General features: G+C 37.4%; 3 protein-coding genes across 5 annotated transcripts in view; 1 reads left to right on the top strand and 2 right to left on the bottom strand.

Annotated features, from left to right (window-relative positions):
- lhfpl3 (LHFPL tetraspan subfamily member 3) overlaps positions 1–6768 on the bottom strand; it is a 30658-nt gene extending 23890 nt beyond the window's left edge. The window contains exon 1 of the mRNA XM_008400349.2: positions 5736–6768. Within this exon, the coding sequence (XP_008398571.1) occupies positions 5736–6183 (448 nt within the window). The 5' untranslated portion in view covers positions 6184–6768. The remainder of the gene's footprint in view (positions 1–5735) is intronic.
- The window catches only part of orc5 (origin recognition complex, subunit 5), a 37734-nt gene extending 20205 nt beyond the window's left edge, over positions 1–17529 (top strand). The window contains exons 2-17 of one of the 3 annotated variants that reach the window (XM_008400351.2): positions 7155–7281; positions 7511–7655; positions 7870–7962; positions 9003–9188; positions 9311–9385; positions 11326–11437; positions 12774–12904; positions 12996–13044; positions 14269–14359; positions 14441–14487; positions 14574–14686; positions 14773–14820; positions 14934–15044; positions 15534–15646; positions 15794–15877; positions 17439–17529. In XM_008400351.2, coding sequence (XP_008398573.1) covers positions 7542–7655; positions 7870–7962; positions 9003–9188; positions 9311–9385; positions 11326–11437; positions 12774–12904; positions 12996–13044; positions 14269–14359; positions 14441–14487; positions 14574–14686; positions 14773–14820; positions 14934–15044; positions 15534–15646; positions 15794–15839 — 1329 coding nt within the window. In that variant the 5' untranslated portion in view covers positions 7155–7281; positions 7511–7541 and the 3' untranslated portion in view covers positions 15840–15877; positions 17439–17529. Of the gene's footprint in view, positions 1–7154; positions 7656–7869; positions 7963–9002; positions 9189–9310; positions 9386–11325; positions 11438–12773; positions 12905–12995; positions 13045–14268; positions 14360–14440; positions 14488–14573; positions 14687–14772; positions 14821–14933; positions 15045–15533; positions 15647–15793; positions 15878–17438 lie in introns of all 3 variants that reach the window. The other 2 variants (XM_008400350.2, XM_008400352.2) reach the window with 2 other exon arrangements.
- Positions 16648–22934, bottom strand: guca1aa (guanylate cyclase activator 1Aa). The gene is made up of 4 exons (XM_008400354.2): positions 22618–22934; positions 20627–20776; positions 20453–20546; positions 16648–17595 (listed from the first exon to the last, which is right to left on the bottom strand). The coding sequence occupies exons 1-4, from the start codon at positions 22813–22815 to the stop codon at positions 17468–17470; spliced, it is 570 nt and encodes a 189-aa protein (XP_008398576.1). The 5' UTR covers positions 22816–22934; the 3' UTR covers positions 16648–17467.
- Positions 22935–23599: the final 665 nt, after the last annotated feature.

Genomic DNA, 23599 nt, shown 5'->3' with positions numbered 1-23599 from the left:
CGCTACACTAACATTGCATAGGAAGCTATTGCTAAAGCGCTACACTAACATTGTATTTTTAGGAAGCTATTGCTAAAGCGCTAGCTTCAACCATGTTTAATTAACTCAAGGTATCATTGTTTGATGTTCAAAGTAGTTTGACGATCTGGATCAGTGAGCTAACACCACTAACATAAAAGTTAGATGTGGTAATCATAAAAATTTATTTTGCTAACGGTAACGTGCTACACCAGCATGGAATTTAGCGAAAGCTAATGTACTAAATACTTTTTCACAGTTCTGAGATGGATTTTAAATCTGGACAAAATAAAAAGTAGGTTTATCCAGATCCAAGAGCTTCTCTTGGTACAATCACATTAAACCGAGGTTTCATATTTGGTACTGTCCCTTTAAGATCCTCGTCAGCAGAAGAAGCTGATCCAGTTTCTTAATCCAGGAGCTGATCCTGGTATCCTCTGACGCTGTGATTTACAGCTGACTTAGCTGCTCTTCTAATTTGTCCCGTTCCCTCTTCGTCTTCATGCTAACGACTGAAACCTGGGTTAGCTTAAACACCGTTAGCCTCCCAGCTGGCAGGAACCATCCAAGCGGAGCAGGGAGTTTCATCGTAACACCTGACTCCGTAATGGCTCTCACATTGTGTGTGTGTGGATAATGTGGGGTCACGTTGCATAACTGTAAAGCTTCTCCCAGTAGCTCATTATGTGTGTGAGAGGATAACGATTGGGCTGATGTCATTAGCACTCAGCTTCAATTTGTACTGGAAATGCACTCAGTCCACATTAACGTGCTTCTTTAAATCCACCAATTATTGACAAAACTTAATGAAAGCTACAGATACAGAACTCTGACAACAATAATACAACTTCCTAAAGTGATTTTCAGAGTTTATCTGAGCTCTCTCAAGGTGTCAGAGCAAAATTCTGACTTTTTTTCTCAGAATTTTGAATTTTTTCCAAGAATTCAGATTAATTTTGTTTTTCTAATCTTGTGAAATTAGAGTCAAAATTCTTTCTATTTTTTTTTTTTTATTAGTGGCCCTAATCTTCTGTAAAAATCGACTAAAACCGGATTTTGCATGAGGAAATTCTTAGATTTTATGCTGAAGCCGCCCAGCCGTCGCTCTCACAGTGGATGTTCATGGCATGAAGGAGGCCAAGTAGCGGCAGCTGCATCCTGTTACAGCCCCGCTTCCTGTTATTCTGGAAAGCAACGTTCGGATCAATACTTCCAGCTACCAAATGGACCTCTTATCGCTGCGTTGGAGAGCCAGCTCCCGCTCTAAAGCACCACTTAGTGGGCCGACCGGACCATGAGGACTGACCAGAAAATGGCCGCCGTGCTGCAGATGTTCCAGCAGCACTTTAGAGTGAATCACCTCTGATCCGATGCACATTTGTGGGCTTACAGCTGCTGAGGCCCGAGCAAGTTTCCAGGCAGAAGGTTTTCTAACTCTGTTCATGAGCGCGGTTCTAAGATCCGGGCGGTTATCCTGGTTATTGGGCATCAACGTGCAGCGTCACGCCACTGATTACTTCCTGCTGCTGCTCACAGCGTCCGCACTGCTTCTGCTTTTAGAGTCGAAAATAAATGGTTTCTAAGCTGAAGCTGCACAAAATACCCTTTTCATCCCGACTGATATTAGCTCAAACATTTTCTGTTTTAGGTCAGGATCACCAAAATAGTTTCTATTTTATTACTGTATCTGCTTTAAGCACATTTATGAAAACCTGTCAAGAATCCACAACATTTATATCCAAAAGAGCCAAATTCACTCTGAAAACAAGGCACAAATGTCACATGATAAATATCTACTTTAGAACATTTCTTGTCGTTTTTAAATATCTCTATTTTTAGGATTTAAAATAAAGATGAACCTAAAAGACGATTGTTCATTTATTAAAAAAGCACAAAGATTCCAACTTATTTACAAGGAAGATGGATGTAAAGATGGATTATTGACACGTTTAGTGTGATTCCTTGTGGAAATTCAGTGCAAATATGGCTGGAAAAAGAAACTTGGAAATTTATGACTTTCAAAAGTTGAACATTTGTGAGAAAAATAATCAGAATGAGATTAATCAAAAAAAAAAAAACATTGAAATTTTGGACCTTGAAAAGTCAAAATTTTTTGAGACAAAAATTAAAACTGAGATTGATGTTATAAATTTTCTAAAATTAATGTCAAAAACTTCTGTGTTTCAAAAGTAAAAAATCTGCTAGAAAAATCTCATAAATTTTGAGAGAAATCTCAAAGTTTCTAGAAAAACATGGAAATATCAGTTTCAAAAGTTGAATATTTGTGTGAGAAAAAAAAGTCTGGAATTTTGTGATTAATCTCATAATTTTTCCAGAAAAAAACGTTGCGTTTCAAAAGTCAAAAATCTGTGAGAAGCAACTAAAAAACTTTTAGATTAAACCCAGAAATTTTTCACTTTTTTTAAAAAGTTGAAAATTTACAAGATTAAAAACTTCGGAGTTTTTTCTGACATATTTTTGACTTTTCAAGCTCTGAAATTTCCACGTTTTTTTTTTTTTTTTCCAGAAAATCAGATTTTTTTCTAGTAAATTTTCAACTTTTGGATCTCAACTTTTGTTTTTTTCTAAAACAAAAAAATGTGTTTTGGCAACAAATAACTCCTTTTCTCTCCGTCTTGTTTTCCTCGGTGTCTTGTTGTACGGACAAGAGTAAACAGAGGAAAGTTGTTTGTTCAGAACCAGTTTGGTTCTCCTGTTGGTTCCTGTTTGTTTGCCTTTAATTACCTTCATCCAGTTGGACATTCACACCTTTCCACCCCAGGCTGTGGACGGCAGCCGCCTCGTTATCCATCCACTCCTCCACAACCTGTTTTTTTCCTCACTCTTGTAAAAAAAAAAAAGTCATTTCTAGCAGCACAGAAAGGTGTAAAAGCCGCTTCTCTGTTTGAGTTTGGTGCTAATGAACCGCGTTCAAGAAAAACCATCAAACAGGAATGTTTGATTGTTCACTGAGTTTTTTAATCATAACTGCGTTTCTGGAGTCTAACACCAACCCTAAAGCTAATTAAACATTCGGGAACGTCTGCAGCTTTCCTGATTTCCAGAGTTCTTGCAGAGGCGGGGAAATGTTTTATCTGAGGAAATGATTAACGAGAAGGACTGAACAGTAAACGGAGTAAACAATCTGGATTTACAAATTAATAATTCCATTTTTAACCATATTGAAGCAATTTTCAGATTATATTTTCAAAATCTAAGCCTCCTTAACTTGCTAACTTTGTTAATCTGAGCGTTTTATTTGTCTGCTGTGGTGGAAAATAACGGATCTAAAACAGGAACGTTGTGAATCAGACGGTTTTCTGGAAACCCAAATGAAATGTTGTGTTTTTCATTTTTAGCTTTAATTAATTGAACCTGTCAAATTTGTGCAGTGAGAAACAAAATAATTAGAATAAAACCCGTTTTGATCGTCATCAGGAACGATTTCAGAGGGAAAGATGTGGATTTTCTTCACTGAGTTTATTACAACCTGATACGATCTTCAGATAAATATTTTTGTCTTTACTGTTCAGATGTTTTTGCATGTGAAAATTTTAATCTTCTTTGGAGAATTTAACGTTTACGGAAGAGAATTAGGGCCACTGGAAAAAAAGACATTTATTTTCTCAAAATTTTGAGTTTAATCTCAAAGTTTACATTTTTTCTCAAAATTATTAATTTGTGACTCAGATTTGTGACTTTTTTTCTCAAATTGTTTGATCTCATATTTTTTTTATCCTTTCCCAAAATTTTGACTTTAATCTTAGAAATCTGACTTTATTCTATAAAATTTTAAATTTCATCTCAGAATTCTGACTTTTTTTCTCAAAATGTTGACTTTTAAATTATTTATGCAGCATCTTTAGTCTTAAAACTAAACTATCACATAAATTTGGGACAAAAACAAAAACAATCCTGTGACGAGAAAGAAACAGTTTGAACTTTATGGGAGTAAAACCTCGAAATTAGCCTTTTTATTTATTTATTTTTTTAAGATTTTAAAAATTTTCTGTAAAAATTCCGACCAAAAAAATTTAGAAATTTTGTCAGTCTGAATTTAAACCAGGGGCCATTCAGTCGTTCCAAGGGCCACAAATCACAAATCGCCCCGAATGCGGTTATAAAATAAAGAATAATTTCTTCATTTTCTAAGAATTTTCACTTTAACCTCAGATTTGTGACTTTTTTTCTCAAATTGTTGACTTTAATCTCAGATTTGTGACTTTTTTTCTCAAATTGTTGACTTTAATCTCAGATTTGTGACTTTTTTTCTCAAATTGTTGACTTTAATCTCAGATTTCTAATCCAGATCATCACAAATTTACTTTTATTTACCGGTCAGAAAACTGCTGCAGGTCGAACTTTGACTCAAAAGCTGACCTGTTTCCTCTCTGTTAGCCTGATTTTATTGGTTATGACATTTTTGAACTGCTGTCATTTTTCAGCAGGTTCTGAGGGATTATTTAATATTCTGGGTCAGAAATCTGGATCTATGGGGACAAACGCTGACAAAACAAAAACACTTTCAGATGCCTGTGGAGTAAATTAAAGTTTATATTCAAATTCTCACTCTGTGGTTCCTGTGTGCATCATTGTTTATATTTTCTGCAAATATAATATTTAAACTCACTCAGATGCGTTTAGAGCTATTCTTACATCAAAAGGATTTAAAGAGAAACTTTTAATGTTTCTGCTGAAAGTTTCGACTCCAGCATAAATTACACTTTTATGTTTTCTTCCAGCTGGAGGTCAAAGGTGCAAAATAAAGAAATATGAGTTGGTGTTGGAGAAAAACAACACATTTTATCTAATTACAGATGCAATATGTGAAAAACTAACTGTGTTCTCACTGCTGCTGTTAAAACTGAAATAATAAACAGTTTGTTTTTATAGTGGGAAAAGTTTTGGCGAACATTTGCTAAATTCAAAGTTTCCTCCCACTTTTTGTCTCAAAAAAACAAAAGTGATTTCATTTTGTTTCCAGTTTTACTTCTTCTGCAATATTTCAATAAAACGGATTCAGATATTTAAATAATTTGTAGATTATTGTAGAGCTGAAGCAAAACAAATAGTCGCAAAGTTTATATTTTGAATCAATTACATTTTATTCCCAGGTGTTTATTTTAGTAAATGTTGCTGGATATTTGTGGTCAAACTTCCTATTTACGTCAAATAAAAGAAAAACATGGATGAAAAACGACAAAAAACATTTAGTACTGAACAATTTTTGCCTTTTTTTAAAGATTTCGAAAATTTCTGTAAAACTTCCGACCAAAGATGTTAACAAATTTTGTCAATCTGGAAGTCTTGAATCTAAGCCACCTGCGTTAAATCGTTCCAAGGGCCACAAATGGCCCCCGAACCTCACTTTGAGCACCACTGTTTCAGAGTAATACTAAATAAATATGCAGGTTACACTTTTATTTGTAAACAATAATAACAAATCGGATAAAATGAGTTTGTAATGAGATGAAGCATCAAAAAGTTTAAGGGATGTGAAGACGGACAGGGACACAGGTGAGAACTTTGAGGTGTATATTGATAAATTATAGGATTCCTTCTGTTTCAATGCACAAACAGCTGTCAGATTACTATGTCGCCATATTGTGGCGCCCCCTCTGGCCCGGCGCCCCTATCCATTTGCGCCCAGAACTTTTTAAAATGAATTTCTGGATGCCTCCAGATCAACTCCCACCTGTAGTCCCCGAGTCTCCTACCTGCAGCCAGCTGCATCCAGCCGCAGATCTTGTACACGGTTCCGGTGCTGCAGAAGAAGAAGAGCGCGAAGCAGCCGATGCAGGTGAGAACCAGCGCCATGGACATGCCGATGAAGACGGAGGCAGCCTTGAAGGCGCCGGACGGGATGCTGTGGAACTCCGTGAAGCTGCCCTGACACACCAGGTCCCGGGACAGCCCGTTCCCGATGCAGTAGTGGAACAGACCGAAGTAGCCCACCTGCGGGGTGTCCATGCCGTCCCCGATCCAGTAGGGCTGGATGAAGCACACCACGTTGACGATGGCGAAGAGGATGGTGAAGATGGCCCACAGGACGCCGATGGCGCGGGAGTTGCGCACGTAGTTGGTTTGGTAGATTTTGGCAGCCTCGGAGGCGGGGAGCATGGTGGTGGTGGTGGTGGTCGTGGTGCTGGGGGCCCCAGGGACCATATCCTCTGGACTCTTCCGCTCTGTCCTCCGGATCCGCTCAGCAGACGAAGATCTGCCTCATCTGGGCTCGCTATTCAGCAGAACTTCTTCCTTCTGGTCGCTCAGTTTGCAGCTGCAGCCACAGCCTCACCGCATCCTCGCATCCGTGGATTCCTCGCTCCGAAAACGAAACCAAAATCCTATCTGCGGAGGATTTTACTCCCCATCTGCGCTCACATTCAGCTTCCTCCGGAGGCGGTGAGGGATGCGCTCGGATCTGTCCGTCCTCTGCGCCGACAGAGCAACAACTGCAGCTGCGATCCGACCGAATCAGAGCTGGAGGAGATCCGCGGTTCCTGGGCCAGCCCACAGTTCCTAATCCTGTTCTGACGTAGTGTTATTCCTGCAGGGCGCCAAATCTCAAACTGAAACACATGGATTCAAATTTAACTGAAGCGTCAACATTATGGATTTGTTAGATATGCTAATTTTGTCCCATGATATATTTGCATTTGCGAAATATATCACAAGTTTACTTATGTTTTTCTGCTGAATATTTGTTTATGTTGTTTTATATTAATGAACTTATTTATTTGCCTTTATTCATGTTATCTGGTAATGGCTTTGGTATTTTTTATTTTCAATGTTTTTGTATTAATGGTTTTGTTTGCTTAATTGTTTTCAGGATTTTTAATTATTTGCCTTTATTCGTGGTTTTATTAACAGTTTTTGTATTTTTTTATTAATGGTTTTATTTGTTTTATTATATTCGTGTTGCATAATTATTTGGATTTACTCATAGTTTTATTTATCAATGGTATTGATATCTTTTTATCTTTAGTATTTTAAAATTTTTTAGTTATTAATGGTTTTGGTATTTTTATTTTTCTATTTTTATTTATTCATTATTTAATTTGTTTTATTCATGTGTTTTACTTCTTGCTATTTATTAATGGTAGCATTTAAATGTGCACCTTTAATTTTTATTAAAGGGGATAGATGAACTACATTACCCATAAACCCTTGCATGCACGTGATTGGTCCGCTGAGGAATGATTAGCCGTGACGCAACCTGCCGGCGCGCGGGACTTTTCAGTATTTGATTCCGTCTTTATCGAGGTTTTAAACACTTTTTCTGCTTTCTAATTTATTATTTTTTTCACTTATTGAGGTCTTCACAGCGGCTGCTTATGTTTTCAGTTGAAGTTTTCGGTGTTGACACCCGTTTGAGTCACATTTTTTTCTGAACACGTCGCCTCTTCTCCTCCAACGTCTGTTTGTACTGTCTCCAGCTAAGCTAACCTATGGTTCTCGCTGGATTATTTTTCTGTTTCTTCACCGGTTGAAGCTCAATTATATCACGGGTGGTACAGCTCAGGATGGAAGGGTTGTTGGAGCACCCGGGATATGATGGAGAGAAGCTGCGGAAAGTGTCGGAGCAGCTGCCCTGTCGGGAGGTCCAGGCTGGGATGCTGCTGTCGCTCATGGGGGAGGTATGCTACATCCAGAGGTGCTAACAAATAACTGTATGTAGTTTATATTAGTTCCCAAGAGACTACTGGTGCTTATTGCTTAATATTTATGTATGTTTTACTTTGTGTAAAAGTTATCCCCATTTTATAAACTTGTTTGCATCATGATTAATAAGCTACATGATGGTAAAAGCTCAGACTTGACTTTTATTCTCCTCTGATTGTGTTTATCCAGCCACAGCAGTACTGCTACCCCTCACTCTTCATCTACGGTCATCGAGCATCAGGAAAAAGTCATGTGGTGAACCTTTTAATGAAGGAACTGGAGGTGAGAGAAACATTTTCATGGTTAAAGAGACAACTATTTGAATTTCAAACAAAATTTTCCTTGGATTGGTTCTGCCCAGTTATCCACATTTAAAAAAAACAGAAAATTTTAATGATGTATTGTGTTTTTAATGTTCATAAGAATTGGAAAATTCGCTTGTAAATACACACACACACACAAAACATGTTCTTTCAAATCCCCTTTCAATTTCTAATATAATAATCTATTTCAAAGTATGACTATGAAATTAAAATCTGCTTACAAATATGTTTGATGCGACACAGCGATCATCTTCTAGTTTCCTTCTGTTGTCATGGTAACAACACATCTACTCATTGATTTACACTCTAAAGTACAACCAAATAAATGATGTATTAAAACTTTCCTAAGTACATTAAGTGTTTTCAAATGATTCATTTTTTATTGCAAAATTGTTATTCCAAAAATATTTTCTTCACTTTTTTATCAATTGAGCCCGAACTAAAAAGTGAAAATGTACAAAAACCATTTGAAGTTTTGGAACTATGATCCCATTAAAACTGAAAAAAAAACTTTATTTATGTAAAATAGTTATTGGTTACTGCTTGGTTTATTGTTGATTAAGTGAAAAAAGAACATTTTGTTGATTTTAGTTGAAAATTATAGGTTTTTTTTTGTTTTGTTTTGTTTTTTAGCCAACAATTTTGACCCAAGTGACTAAAAGTTTGAACATCCTATGAAGATGAATCCAAACGCTTTAATAAATGGGAATTATTTCTTTATAATGTTTTAACTCTTAAGAACATTTACATCTGTTACACCTGATTTCCCCTTTTGTGGGACAATAAAGTCTGTTTCTGTTTTATGAATCTTTTTTTTGCATCTAATCTATATTTTCTTAAGAAAAATTTTGTTTATTTGTTATAAAAAGATAATATTTATACCAAATCTCAGCAGAAATCTGCAACTCCTATTGTTTGTATAGGAAGTTTGTGTCAGTTCTTTAAATTAATAGATTTTTAATCACTGAAGCTGTTAATTGATTAATATTTGTCCTGCAGCTTCCTCATGTCACTGTCAGCTGTGTGGAGTGCGTCTCTGCTGCGCTGCTGTTTGAACAAGTGCTGCTGTCTTTCTTCGGTTGCGACGCTGCATCGCTGCTCCCCCGCAGTCCTTCCCTCTCTGACTTCGTCCGCATTTACAAACAGCGAGCCTCAGAGTTTCCCAGCAAGCAGACGCGATACATCGTGAGTCTGTTCAGTTTCCTCTTCAACTTCACCCCATTTCTTCTTGTAAATTTCACAGAAAGCAGCTTAATGAAGCTCACAGGAAAAGGTCTTGTGTGATGTTTTTATTTTTATTTTTTCAGGTAATGGAGCAAGCTGAACTTCTAAGAGACGCCAACGTCAATCTTCTCCCTGCTCTCCTCCGCCTTCAGGAACTGGTGAGCGTTTTATTTATCGCTGGAGGCGTTTCGTTGTTGTCGGGCTGCTCAGATGATGAACAGACCTTCGGAGGGCTTTGTTTGTAATGACTAACCTTGAGCTGAAAGGGACGAGTTATTTCATAAAGCTGTAAGGAGAGAATGATGGCAGCCTCTCGCTGCATTTTAATTAAACTCTCCAACCGTATTTTCTCTTGGGGGGGAAAAAATAGGAAATATTTTTCAGTGTAGCTACATGTGAGTTTAAAGTGATAATTAGGATTTTGACAAGACATTTCTAGTTAATATCACAGATATAAGTTAAATAAATAATAAAAAACTTCCTCCTGTTCGGGAGGTTTTGCTGCAGGTTTCCCATTGTGGCTTTTCTTTGGCTGCCATTTATTTCTGGGACATCGAATGGAGCCGAAGCATCGTTACAGAAATTTTCCTCACCCAGTTCTCCACATGACAACCACATTAAGAAGGTCAAAATAACTGGATGCCTGCTTGAGTTATGAAAGCTCATGATTTTTATAGAAACAAACCTGCATCTTCTAGAGATTGAGACTCAAATTCAGACTTTAATTTTTTTGTTTAGTTTCATTTTCACCTGGAGTTAACTCTTTCAACCTGCAGATTCTGAGAAATGTTGGTCCACTGTCCTTTGCAGAAATGTTTTAATTTGGCCATTTTGGAGGTTTTTTTGGTTAAGGCCTACTAACCTATCAGTTGGATTTAAGTCCAGACTTTGACTAGGCCCCTGCAAAGCCTCTGTGTTCTTGGAAGAACAGCGGACATTATAGATGTATTTTTACATTGTCCGATTTAAAAAGAAAATAATAACAAATATCAGACATGTTGATTTATAAAAAAAAATACTGAAATCCAAAAAAGTGCAGATTATCTGTTGACACCGAATGATGCATCAGAAACTGTCTCTGATTGGCTGATTAACAAAACACATTCTTTCAAGCGTTCTCATTGGTCGAGGCACTTTTTAAAATGGGAGGCAAATTTCTTAATATTTTCTTTAGGTTTTTATGTTCTTTCTGTTTTTTCTAATAGTAAAAAAATATTTTTCTGTTATAAATTCTGGAGGTTTGGGATGTTTTTGGAGTCCAAACCTTGAGGTACAAAATGTGTTGCATTTAACAGATTGACCAAACATTTATTAAGTGATAGAAAATATAATTAAGGAATAATCCGCCCAATTTCTGAACAAAGCAGAATATTTCCAACTAAACCTGAAGGTTGTTTTCGACTGTTTTGGCTTCGAAACAACTTAGTTGTAGGTTTTGTTTTTTGCTTGTACTTGACTAACTAGCTAACACTAACAGGAGTCTAAGCAGCACGCTTATCGCACAGATTGCAGTTCTCTGGCCGATCGACGATCCTTAAAAAGCCTGATCGACTGATAGTGATTTTTAATTTTTTACATTTAAAAAAAAAAAATTTTGTCAGGAAAAAGCAAAAGATGTCAGTTTGTTCATAAAGCATTTAAAAACAGATATATATCAGCTGCACCAAAGTGCTGTGTAACATCATAAAACCACAGATAAAAGCACAAAACAGACAAACTTACAGAGTTGCCGAGTTGTCAACAGTGGGTGATTTTTAGACCTTCGGAGAGTCAGATAAAATCCATTTCTCATATAAAATATTGTCAGATCGCCCAAAATTAATTAAATCTGGGCGGATTTATTGGCGCAGCCTTAATAATTAACTCTTTCTGGATCATCGTCTCCCAGTTTCAACGATTTTTTTCGGTTCTGTAAGCTGATTATGACTTCAAACTGCTACAGTAAATCTGATCGGTGCGTCTCCAGTTTAAACGTTTTGATTTGTAAAATGTTTCTGGCACCTTTTCAGTGTTGATATGTTTGTGTCCAGGGATGCAGCTTTTCACTCTGAAATGTGTTATTAAAGAAAACGACACATTTATGATGTTTTATTTTTAGGTGGAGGACAACGTCAGCGTCATCCTGCTGAGCGAAATCGTTTGGGACAAGTTCAGACCAAACACCGGCTGCTTCGAGCCTCTGCTGCTCCACTTCCCAGACTACAGTAAAGGTATTCGCCTCAAAGAAACTTTTGTTGTTTATTTAAGCTCCTTATGAATATTCAAACATGTTGATAATGTTAACAAATGTTTTGACAAATTATTAGAGAAATAATTTTCTATTCAAACCCTTAATATTAGGGCTGTAGTGATACAATAATCTCACGATACGATATTCTCACAATACGATATGTATTGCGATATTCAGCAAACGATACGATTCAATACACTTTTGTGATTTTAGAGGGACAGAGTGATTTTGGTGACATTTTGTGACTGTTATAGAGTTGGATTGAATTAATTTAACAGAAAACTGATTAAAAGCACCAACTACACAATACCTGGCTCTGGTTGGACACAGACTTAAAGTCGACAGCTGGACAAAATGAATCAAAGAAGTGRTGAGAAAACATGTTTCTTTTRATTGAAACAGTACAAACTGTAGCTTACATGCATTTGTCAAGTAAACAAAGTGCACCAAGTACCTGCTCTGAATAGTTTGATACCTTTTTAACCTTGAAATTTAACATCTAAAGGAATCACTCTAAGCCTGATGACCTAATCACTCTCCTGGCGAAGCGAGCAGTGAGTGAGCAAGATGACAGTGGGATGTTACGATACTTGCGGATGAATATCGATTTTTTTCTAGCAAAGAAAATATCGATATACGTATATCACAAAATTGATATTACACAGCCCTACTTAATGTAGCCTAACATCAGTAGATTGATGGATAAAAATGAAGCTGCTACTTAATCTAGTTCCCACTGTAACCAAAGCAAAACATAGTGGTGGCAGCATTATGATGTGGGAACTCTTTTAATCCAAGAGACTGCAGAGGATTCATTTTCCACCTTAAACATGCAATCAGAGATATTATGGGATGGTTTTGATCTGTGTTAGAGTGGCCTAGTCAAAGTTCAGAACAAAATCCAAATGAGAATCTGCAACAAAATGTAAAAATGATGTTTAAAAGCCCTTTTTATGCAATTTATGAACCAATTTGTGTTGATTTATGACCTAAAATAAATAAATGTAGCTTTAAGATGTTAAATAGTTAAAGCAGCATGAATATTTTTGTAATTAATATATTTTATGAAACATTGCAAACAGTGGATGATATGAAGAAACAAAACTATTGCATTAGAGGTGCTGAACGGTGTGGGAGGAGGATAATAATAATAAAACATTTTATTTGTGTAGGGCTTTTCTAAACACTCAAAACATTTTAAATAAAATAAAAATAAAGTGGGAAAGATCTCAGGTCATATCCAAAATTAAACAAATTAAATTTAATGTATTTCAATCTGTTCTGCTCTTTCTAATGAGTCGAACTTCTGCTTCCAGCTGAGCTGCTGCAGATCTTATCTGCAGGCAGAAATCCTTCATATTCAGCAGAGTTTTACTCCTCCTACATCAACATCCTGCTGGGAGTTTTCTACGCCGTCTGCAGGGACCTCAGAGAGCTGCAACACCTGGTGGGGAACACACACCTCACTGGGTTAACTGGTGGGTTTAAACTGGTTTCATTCAACACTGATTATTGTTTATTTGCTCTGTTTCAACCAGGCGGCGCTCAACTTCTCAAAGTTCTGTGAACCAGTCGCAGTGGGGAAAGGTAAAGCTAAAACATATTGATATTTAATAGTTCAAGCATTTATTTCTTCATCAGATCAGCAAAAGATGTTTTAAACAAAAATCTCAGCTTCATTTTCATCCTGTCAGGCCTCGGTTGGGGCTCCTTTTGCATGAATTACTGCATCAATACGGCGTTTCATGGACATTACAGTCAGTGTGTGGGATTCATGATTCAGTTTGAATCCTTGAATCCTTCCAAATTCTTTAACTGTTTGACAATCCTTTCAAATCTTCCAAGCAATTTTTCCTTCCACTAAATTTTCTGAGTAAAGCTTGGATACGAATCTGTTGAGTCAGCAATCTTTCCCATGATTGAGCCTGACAGAAACCTTTTAGAGCACATGTCTCAAACTCAGGGCCAGAAAGTTTTATGTGATCCAGAAGAAGAAATCTGACTTTTTCTCAGAATTTACCAGAATTTTTCTCACTTTAATCTTATAAGATCAAAAGGCAAAATTCTGGGGGGGGAAAGTCGAAATTATGAGAAAAAAAGTCTGAATTCTGGGGGAGAAATTTTGACTCAGAATTTTCTCAGTCGAAATTCTGTGTCAGAATTCATTCAAACTGGAGAAAAATCATCATAATACTGAGGGGAGAAAAAAAGTAAAAAATTCTGAGAAAAATGTCAAATTCCAGGAAAAAATGTCAAAATTCTGGGGGGGAAATTTTGACCTAGAAATTTCTCAGAATTTTCTCAGCTGAAATTCAGAGAGGAAAAAAAAGTAAACATTTGAGAACAAATGTCAAATTTCGGGGGAAAAACAGAATTCTATCATTTTTGTCACGATTCTGACTTTTGATCTCAGAAGTTTAAAGCCAGATTTGTTTTTTTTAAGTGGCTGTAATTTCCCCTAGTTTTCATAAATATTCTGCCAAATTACATCGATGGAAATGATGTTCAGTATTATTTAACTTTAAGAAGTTCTCATCGAGTGCAGAGACACTCGATGTGTTTCATCCAAATTTTGTTGATGGGATTTATCAACACATTTTACCAGAACATGTTGAGGACGTTCATAATCTAAATAAGTTAAAGTTTAAATAAGTTCAAGGTCCCTGATGTAGAGAATCAGTTTTGAGTTAATTTGCTCGTTTGGGTGGCAGCAGGAGTTTAAAATGTAAAAATTTTCTGGGTGTAGCTGCATAATTTTACTGGACGAGTCAGAAATGAATCTTTAGTATAAAAGATTCTGTTTGTGTTCAGTGAAAGAGACGGAAACACACAAGCTGTGGAAAAACATCGAGCCTCATCTGAAGAAAGCCATGCAGACAGTTTACCTTCGAGAAGTTTCCAGGTCTGAACTTTAATCTGGATTTGCTCTTCACGTTTCCTCTGACCTCCTTAAATAAATGATCTCTGATGTTTTCTCTGTTAGTCTTCAGTGGGAGCAAATGGATGAACACGAGACCGGAGCCCTGAGAGGTGCCAACACACAGAAAACATTTATTTATATACAGATTATGAATGAAGGTGTGACGGCTGATTGGACCCGTTTCCTCGTTTCGAAGGTTTATCAGCTCACACTCATGTTGAGCTTCCATATTACTCCAAGTTCCTGCTGATCGCCGCCTATCTGGCCTCCTACAACCCCGCCCGCACAGATAAACGCTTCTTCGTCAAGGTATTTTCATTTTACGAGTGAAGAATCACAGTAAAGTGTCTTGTTTTCACTTCACACCTTGTTTTGTCTTTGTTTTCTCCCTGCAGCATCACGGAAAAATAAAGAAAACAAACTTCTTGAAGAAAAATGAAAAGGTGATCACCAGTACAGTAATATATCGCTACACAGGAATGTGTTTCATGTAAAGCACTTTTCTCCCTTGTTGCTGAAATATGTTGCACAAACAAAGTGACTTCCTGCTTCCCAGACCAGTAACCACCTTCTGGGGCCGAAGCCTTTTCCCCTGGACCGCTTGCTGGCCATTTTCTACAGCGTGGTGGACAGCCGGGTCGCTCCGTCCGCCAGCATCTTCTCCCAGGTCAGAACCCGGCAGGCGGCCATGTTTCTGTGATCGTCACCGTCGTCAGCAGGTTTTATGATCGAATCGATCAGGATTCAAAGACTCAGGCTGGTGTCTGTGGACCTGTAAATGTTTCAGAGGTTTGGATGAACGTGGAGGAACAGAAGAAAGTTCTGTTTGTAATTTAACTCTTATTAATTTAACGCTTTTATTCCTCATCCTGTTTGAAATTAGAATCAGCCGTTTTATTTAATCTGTCCATGAATCAGACATGTTCTAGTCCTCCATCCATCCATCCATCCATCCATTTTTTTCCAGTTTTCTGTATTTCTCTGTGAACTTTGCTATTTTAATTTTTAACTCTTTTGACTCCAAACTGGGATTTGAACCATGAATAAAATGCAGGAATCGTGTATTTAGTGATTCTTTAGATTAAACCGTTTGTATTTAAATTTGTGGCTCTTCGTCAAACTGGAGCCGCCGATAAAAATAAATGTTTCTGTTCAGATCTCGTCTCTGGTGACGCTGCAGCTGCTGACTCTGGTCAGCCACGACGACCAGCTTGATTCTCCAAAGTACAAATGCGCCGTTTCCCTGGACTTCATCTCTGCCATCTCCAGGTGTGTGTGTGTGTGTGTGTGTGTGTGTGTGTGTGTGTGTGTGTGTGTGCTCCTCTGCTGTCACACACCCGCAGCTCTGAGTTATTCAGAGGAACTGACCTTTACGGAGTTTGACAGAGCGCTCGCTCGCTGTGGTTTGTTTTCCAGGACGGTGAACTTTGATATTGTGAAGTATCTGTATGACTTCCTGTGAGGCTGCGGCGCGTGAAGGAGAGACGACGCGCGGCGACAGTAAGATAAAGAGATTTATTTCTGCAGACGAGTGTTTGGCTGACTCTGCTGTTGGCTGGAAATGCTCTGAACGTTTCGCTGCCACCTTGTGGCTAATCTGTGACCTCAACGTTAAATTTCATTGTGTGAAAGAAATAAACATAATGCTGCAGTAGTTTTAACTCACTTTCTCTTTAAGTTTCGCCTTTTCTATCAGAGGAAAAATATTCAGTATTTATTTATTCATGAGATGAAAAGCTCAGAAACGATTAGTTTCAGAAATGCAAATGAAGATGACTTCGCCTTTCCTGACGTAAAGTAATTCTGACAACATCCGGGATGACCTTTGCCCTTCCTCCCAGGCATAAACGCACCTCCTTGCTTTGCAGTTTCACCTGTTTTTATTTTGTCCTGACCCAACCTTGGATTCACTGATGCACATTTTACTCAAATCCTTTTGAACTAAAAGCGACGTGTTCTTTTTTGTTCACACCACCTCTGCAGTTTGAGATGTTTTAATTTTTTTCGTCTTCTGCATTTCCTGTTAATATAAGATGAGGAAAATAAACATCCAGTCTGCTGTGCCTTAGTTCATTTAGTGCAAAATCTACAAAACTGATATTTTAATCTCGTCCTCATTTTGTCATTAACAACAAACTTATTTATTTGAGTTTTGTTTGAATTTGTTCCGTTTTCAACTTTAATTTTATCTAATTTGTGTTACATGTATGTTCTGCTTAGCATGTTTTAAACATGCTGTGCAAATTGGTAGATAAAAAACAAGTTCAAAACAAAGTGCAGTGTATTTATTTATAGACACTTTTCCTTCAGGTAAATGTCTCCAATGCTTGTTGGTAAGATATTCGTTAATATGACAGAAAAATGCTGAAACATTTAATCTGATACATCAAAATAACTAAAAATTTACTCATTTTCTTGCTTTAAACAATAAAAATGAAAACTGCATTCATAATTGGACATATCTCATTTAGTTAAGACAGAAATGTACTTCTTATCAGGTTTTTATTGGGATTTGTTTTAGTGTATAAATAGAGAAAAGCTGAAATTAAACACTGTGCAGTGAAGGCACCAGATGAGTACAGCTGACAACAGAACCGGGATTTTCTATATTATTAAGCCAAACACGTCAGTCAATAAAACACCCAAAGACACTTCAAAACAACAAAACCTGCTACTAAATTTGGCTTTTAAACACAGAAAAATAGAAAATGTCTATTCTTCACTAAATCTCTTAAGGTTCCTGTTTTCCAGCTAATCAAATTCACGTTAAACAGTCGTAGTTTCCTCCTGTAGACCCGACTAATTCAACCTTATGAGGGACATCGATACAGAAAATACAAACGGATCCGTGGAGCTCAGCTCAGGATCGACGTTCATACAGATCGTCCTCAACAACCGGAGTGAATCAGCCCGTTTTTAAAGTGCATAAATGTCGCTCATTTGGTGATTAAACTCATAAAATGTCTGTTTTCCGAGGTTCGGCCTCAAGTTACGGTGGAGCCAAACCAAACACAAAATCTCACTTTTACATATAAAAGAGTTTGTTTTGTTTTTTTCAAAGAGGCGGCGTTGTGAATGAGGGCGAGGCGGCTAAACGCTGTGCCTCCTGCTGTGGATCATCGCCATGATGTGACGAAGGTCCAAACTTTTCATCATCACCTCCATGAAGTCTTGGTCACTGCGAGCTCCTTCCACGAACTCCTCCAAAGACAGCTCACCTGTTCAGAGACACAACGTTGATGCTTTAAATATTCGTTTTCTGATTCAGGACTGGACTGTTAAGTAGTCATGGCAACAAGACAACAACAAAGTGATTTAATTGAACCTGCAATGTAGAAAAACAATTTATTAAAAATGACAATTTCATAAACTGTAAATAAAAATTAGATAATTTTATTTTCTGACGTTAAATTGAACAAAACTAACTTTTCTTGCATCAATTATTATGAAAATTATTTATATTTGCTTAAAGTCAGACAAAGTAATGTAAAGGTTTTGTATTTTATTTTACAAAGTATTTTCAACTATAAATGCAATTTAGAAATTAAAGTGGGTGTACTTTCTTTTTGTCCACGGAAGCAGCATATTAAAAACTACAAGAAAATCCAAAGCACCAAACTCAAAAACAATTATATAAGCATTAATCTTGTATTTTTTTGAAAGTTTTAAAGGTTTATGCTTAAAATTGACAATTTCTCCATTTTTAAGATAGATTATAACATTGAACTTGTTTTTTACAGCTAAAAAATATTAAAGACTCGATTTTGTTAAAAATAATTGTCTATTAATCTTGTAATATTTTAATCTTAAAAGTGGCGTTTTTATTAACTAACAAATAAAGGCTTGAAAACATACGTTTGTGTTGTATTAATTTATATCATGTGTCAATCCTGAAATAAATTAACTTTTCAACAATATTCAAATTTAATAAATGTGACTGTACGTTGGAGTTAAGGAAAAAACTGATTCCTTTGAAAGAGTCGGAAAACGTCGCATTTTGGTTTCCCGACAGGAAGTGAACCGTTATGAACGTATCGTTTTATAAAGTAAAGTCAGAACCAGTGAACTCGGATGGGTCACCTCTTCTTTCCCCAGGTACAGTAAATACAAGCTTTGTTATTAATCATTTAAAAATCCCAGTGAATGTATTTTCTAAACAAGGATTTCTGTATATTGGCTTCGCTGTAGTTGACGTGAACTGGTTTGTGTATTTGCATATTTCCGTAACACTGAAATATGTCGAATTTGACGTAGTGAAGGCCGATGTGTGTCTGTATTTACTTAACTTCAGCTGCTCAGTTATAACATTTGGGATGTCATGAATAGTATGAATTTTAATGGGTGTAGTTACAATGTTTTAGTTTAAAGACGTCTTAAATTTTTCAGAATATAATTTCCGTTGCCAGGTGTTAATCCAACATGTTCTTAATCTTAATGGAGCAACATCTCGGATGAGGAAGGAAGACCCAGGAGTGAGAGAGATTCTTGAAAACCTGTTCACTTCAAGAGATGAATAAAGCTTTGATCCATTCAAGACATATTCTGTCATTTCTGTCCAGTCTGATCAGCCAAGCGTAGATTGGAGAAACTGAAACTTGACAGGGAGGGGAATCCTAAACAGCGCACATCCTAACATCCAAGTCATCAACCAAGACTCCTTTGGCAGAGAGTTGAGACCTGGACGTATATTCTGCCTGAAATCTCCAATAACAAAACGTGGTAAACATTTGCGTTACTTTGCTGAACCGAAACTGGATGAGGTCTTATGTTACTCACAAAACGTTGGAGATGCACTATGTTGCCAAAAGTATTTGCTCACTTTCCTCGACTCGCATATGAGTTTAGGCGACATCTCATTCCTAATCCATAGGATTCAATTTGACGCTGGTTCACCCGATGCAACAAGAACATCAACTCTTCTAGGAAGGCTGTCCAAAAGGTTTAGGGGTGTTTGTGGGGATTTTTGACCATTCTTTCTGAAGTCACGTACTGATGTTTGGCGAGAAGGCCTGGCTCTCAGTCTCCGCTCTAATTCATCCCAAAGGTGTTCTATCGGGTTGAGGTCAGGACTCTGCAGTTCATCCACCCCACAGTCTCCATCCATGTCTTTATGGACATGCTTTGTGCTTTGGTGCACAGTCATGTTGGAAGAGGAAGGAGCCAGATCCAAACTGTTCCCACAAAGTTGGGAGCCTAGAAGTGTCCAAAACGTCTTGGTATGCTGAAGCATTCAGAGTTTCTTTCACTGGAACTAGGGGCCAAGCCCAGCTCCTGAAAAACAAGCCAACACCATAATCCTCCCTCCACCAAACTTTACACTTGGCGAGATGCAGTCAGACAAGTACCGTTCTCATGGCAACCGCCAAACCCAGACTCGTCCACCAGATTGCCGGTCACTCGAGAGAACGCGCCTCCACTGCTCTAGAGTCCAGTGGCGGCGTGATTTACACCACTGCATCCGATGCTTTGCATTGCACTTGGTGATGTTTGGTTGGATGCAGCTGGTCACCATGGAAACCAAGAAGCTCTTTTCCTGAGCTAATCTGAAGGCTACATGGACTTTGGCGGTCTGTAGTGATTGACTGCAGAAAGTTGGAGACCTCTTCGCTCTATGCGCTTCAGCATCCGCTGACGCCGCTCCGTCAGTTTCCATGACCGACCACTTGGTGGCTACGGTGCTGCCATTTTCTATTACAGCTGACAGTTGACTGGAGTATTTGGTTACGAGGAAATTTCACGACAGGATTTGTTGCACATCCTATCACAGTTCCAATTCACTGAGCTCCTGAGAGCAACCCGTTCTTTCACAAATGTCTGTAGAAACAGTCTGCATGCCTCAGTGCTTCGTTTTATACACCTGTGGATGTGGAACACCTGATGCCAGTGATTTTGATGAGCAAACACTTTTGGCAATATATTGTAGTTGGCTTTAGGGTGAAATTTCAGGATGAAACTAAAATCCACTTAATATGACCTTCTCTGTATATGTCAGAGTTTGTGACTTTTTTCTTAACCTCAGACTGGATTTAAAATGGGATTTGGACACCGAACGTCATCCGCCCAATCTGCACTCACCATCTCCGTTGATGTCAATCCTATCAAAGACTTTGTTGGTGAATTCCTCTGCGGTTGTTTCCTGATTGTCGTTTCCATTGATCGCCCGGATTGCCTGGAAGGAGAGGGATTAAAATCAACATGCCGCCGCACTTGTTGGGGAAAGTTTCAGGAAAATGGCGGTTGTTAATCTACCCTGATGATGTTCAGGAGTTCGTAGCGGTCGATGCAGCCGTTTCCGTCGACGTCGTAGAGTTTGAAGTACCAGCGAAGCTTGTGCTCCATCTTTCCCCGCATCACCAGACTCAGAGCCGCCACATACTCCATGAAATCTATGTAGCCATCCTGCAGAGATTATCAACGTGCCAGATTATAATCCATAACTATACCTACTTGGGATTTAATGAGAGAACGAACACCCTGTCTTACTTCTGCATCACTGATCCTTTGCCAAGACAGATTATCTCCTGGACTGTCTGTCGCATCAATCTCAGCATCAAAGCATCGTCTCAGGGATAATCTCTTTGTTCAATCAAGCGCACAGATTACAGCGGCCTTTTGTTGGCTCAAGGAGGGAGTAAATATAGCTGCTGAGACAGAAATCCTGTGACGACCCCGTCAGTCGCACGCAGATGCTCCTAATTAAACTGATCTGAGAGGAAAAATTGGGCCGAAAGTTTGTAGCTGGGAGGTTGATTAGCGGCCTGCTGCGTTCGAGGGGACATAAATTAGGATTAGCATGTTTTCTGGTTGAACTGTTAAATCTAACCAAGCATCACAAAGAGATGCTTTAAACTCCCAAACAGGAAGTGTGTCAGCTACTTTTTAAAAAATATAAAATGCTAAGCGGATAAACTGAATCCTACAGCCTCTTAAATAATTTAGTTTTATTTGACTTTTGGGTTGTTTATAGTCTCTAAAAGGGTTTCTGCTGCTGCTACATTAATATAAACACTTACATTTATTCTGAAATTGCTGCCAACCTCTATTGTAAAATGAAAACAAACCTTTAAAATATGGAATATTTGTCAAATAAAACACCATTTAGTAAACACGTTAAGATGAACAGTCATTTCGATTTGTAATTTTAAAGCATGAGATAAAAAGTTTAGTTTATTGGTATCTAAGGAGATTTAATTTTTAGCTTTATCAACAGTTAACCTTTATTAAAAATAACATCTTGACAATACAACTGAAAAAATTCTAAATTTAAGAGAAATTAAATTTTCTCTTCTTTGGATGAAGGTTTACAGAGCCGACCCAAAGTTTTATGAGGCCCTAAGCTGAATAATGTTTGGGGCCCCCGTTACATTTAACCCCCCTCAACGGTCCTGACCTCATTTTAGGGTTCTCCATATAACCTGTGAGCCAACATTTAAAATTTACAAATTAACAATAAAAGGAACAGCATGTGCCAAAATTGGCTAAAATAACTAAAGTTATTTTAGCTAAACCAAAACTATGAGGTTTTGCCCCTCATGTGTTTAAACCAGAGCTTTTGGTTAGATGTATTTCCCAGCAGGGGGCCCTAAGCAGTTGCAATGTTCCCGATTTACCAACTTTCATAAATTATACAGCAGTGCTTTTATTTTAATTTGAGCAATTTCTTAAATTAATTTCTAAAACAATAAATAAAAAAGACATTCTTTACATAATTACATAACATAGTATGCAGGTTTTGTTTCTAATTTGTTCAAAAACAAAACATGGAGAATATTGCACCTAAAATTAATTATGGCTTGTTTAATTTTTTAGAGACCAAATATAAAAAGAAAACAAGTAAAGAAAATATTTTTTTAAATCTATGCATGAATCATTTAAAAAGACGCACAGATTGTCAGAAGCTACTTTAATCTACTCATTTATTTTTTCTTTTGGGGATGAAAAAGTTAAAATTACATTAATATCACCTTCCCAAAATAATGACCTCAGTCATTTTTTTTTTTGCCTTAAATAATTTTTGAAAATCAATTTAGGACATTATTTTAGAAAGATGACAATATTTAAGAGACATTTATTATTATTTATTTTTATTCGACCCCACTGGGATCCAGATCTCAAACTCATCATCAAACTTGTTACATAAAAATAATTAAAAGTAAACAAATGAATCTCTCGTCATTGTTTTTAATATCTCACCTGGTTAAATAAATGGCTAAAAACGTTTTGCTCCATTCTTCACCCACCTTGTTCATGTCAAACGTCCGGAACATCTGCTCTATGTAGGCGTTGGCCTCTGGGTCCAGCCCCTTCAGCCCGAAGAACTGCTTGAACTCGTGCAGAGTGAGCTGGCCGGACGGACACTCCGTCATGAACTTCTTGTACCACAGGTGCATCTCCACGGCCTGCAGGTCGTCCACGGTGCATCCGTTTGAGTTGCCCATGTCTCTCACAGCTGCCGGTCCAAACTGCACAAACCAATTGGTCTACTGTGAAGCGGATCTTATCCCTGTTCACAGTCACTCAACTCCTGGACCTTTAGGATGAGGGTGGCACTTGGCAAGGGCCTTTTGTAGTTCACCAGATCTCCACACCCTCTGGACCTTCTCCTTGGCTCTAATCTCTGGCGTTAATCCAGGAAAACATGCAGTTGATCAGCTTAATCCCTCCATTAAAAGGGCAGGTTGGCCGTCCCGCCTTTGCCAGGGATGTGCTGACATGCATGATGCAGGTTTCATCCCTCACGTGCCGATGCAGGACGCCCAACGGGCAGCATGGCGGACGAGGCGCATTGTTCTCTATGTGGACGGGATTATCAGCAGTATAGCTTTTTTAAAATTATTTTATGCCAGGGAACTGAGAGAAAAGAAGTATCACAATAACCCAGGCATGGTGCAAGAGACGAGGAAAAATAATTAGTATGAGCAAAAACATTTTTAAAATGAGACGCAATGAAGTGAAAAAAACTCAGATCCTACCCCCCTGCAAAAACAACAAAAAATATATAAAATATATAATTAAAAAGAAAAAAAGATAACATTTTACTCAAAAAATATTTACATAGTTTATAAAAACACTTTTTATAAATATATTTTATTTTTAGTGTATTACACCTTATTACATGAATTATGTATTGAAAGTTACAATAAAATTTATTTTTTTAAATATTAGCTTTTTTATAAAATTTCTTGTAAAAATATATTTTATAATATGTATATATGTGTGTAT

Source organism: Poecilia reticulata, linkage group LG23 (genome assembly GCF_000633615.1).
Source record: "Poecilia reticulata strain Guanapo linkage group LG23, Guppy_female_1.0+MT, whole genome shotgun sequence".
Taxonomy (NCBI): Eukaryota; Metazoa; Chordata; class Actinopteri; order Cyprinodontiformes; family Poeciliidae; genus Poecilia; species Poecilia reticulata.
The sequence above is the reverse complement of the archived record's forward strand: the minus strand, read 5'-3'. Positions and strand labels throughout refer to the sequence as shown.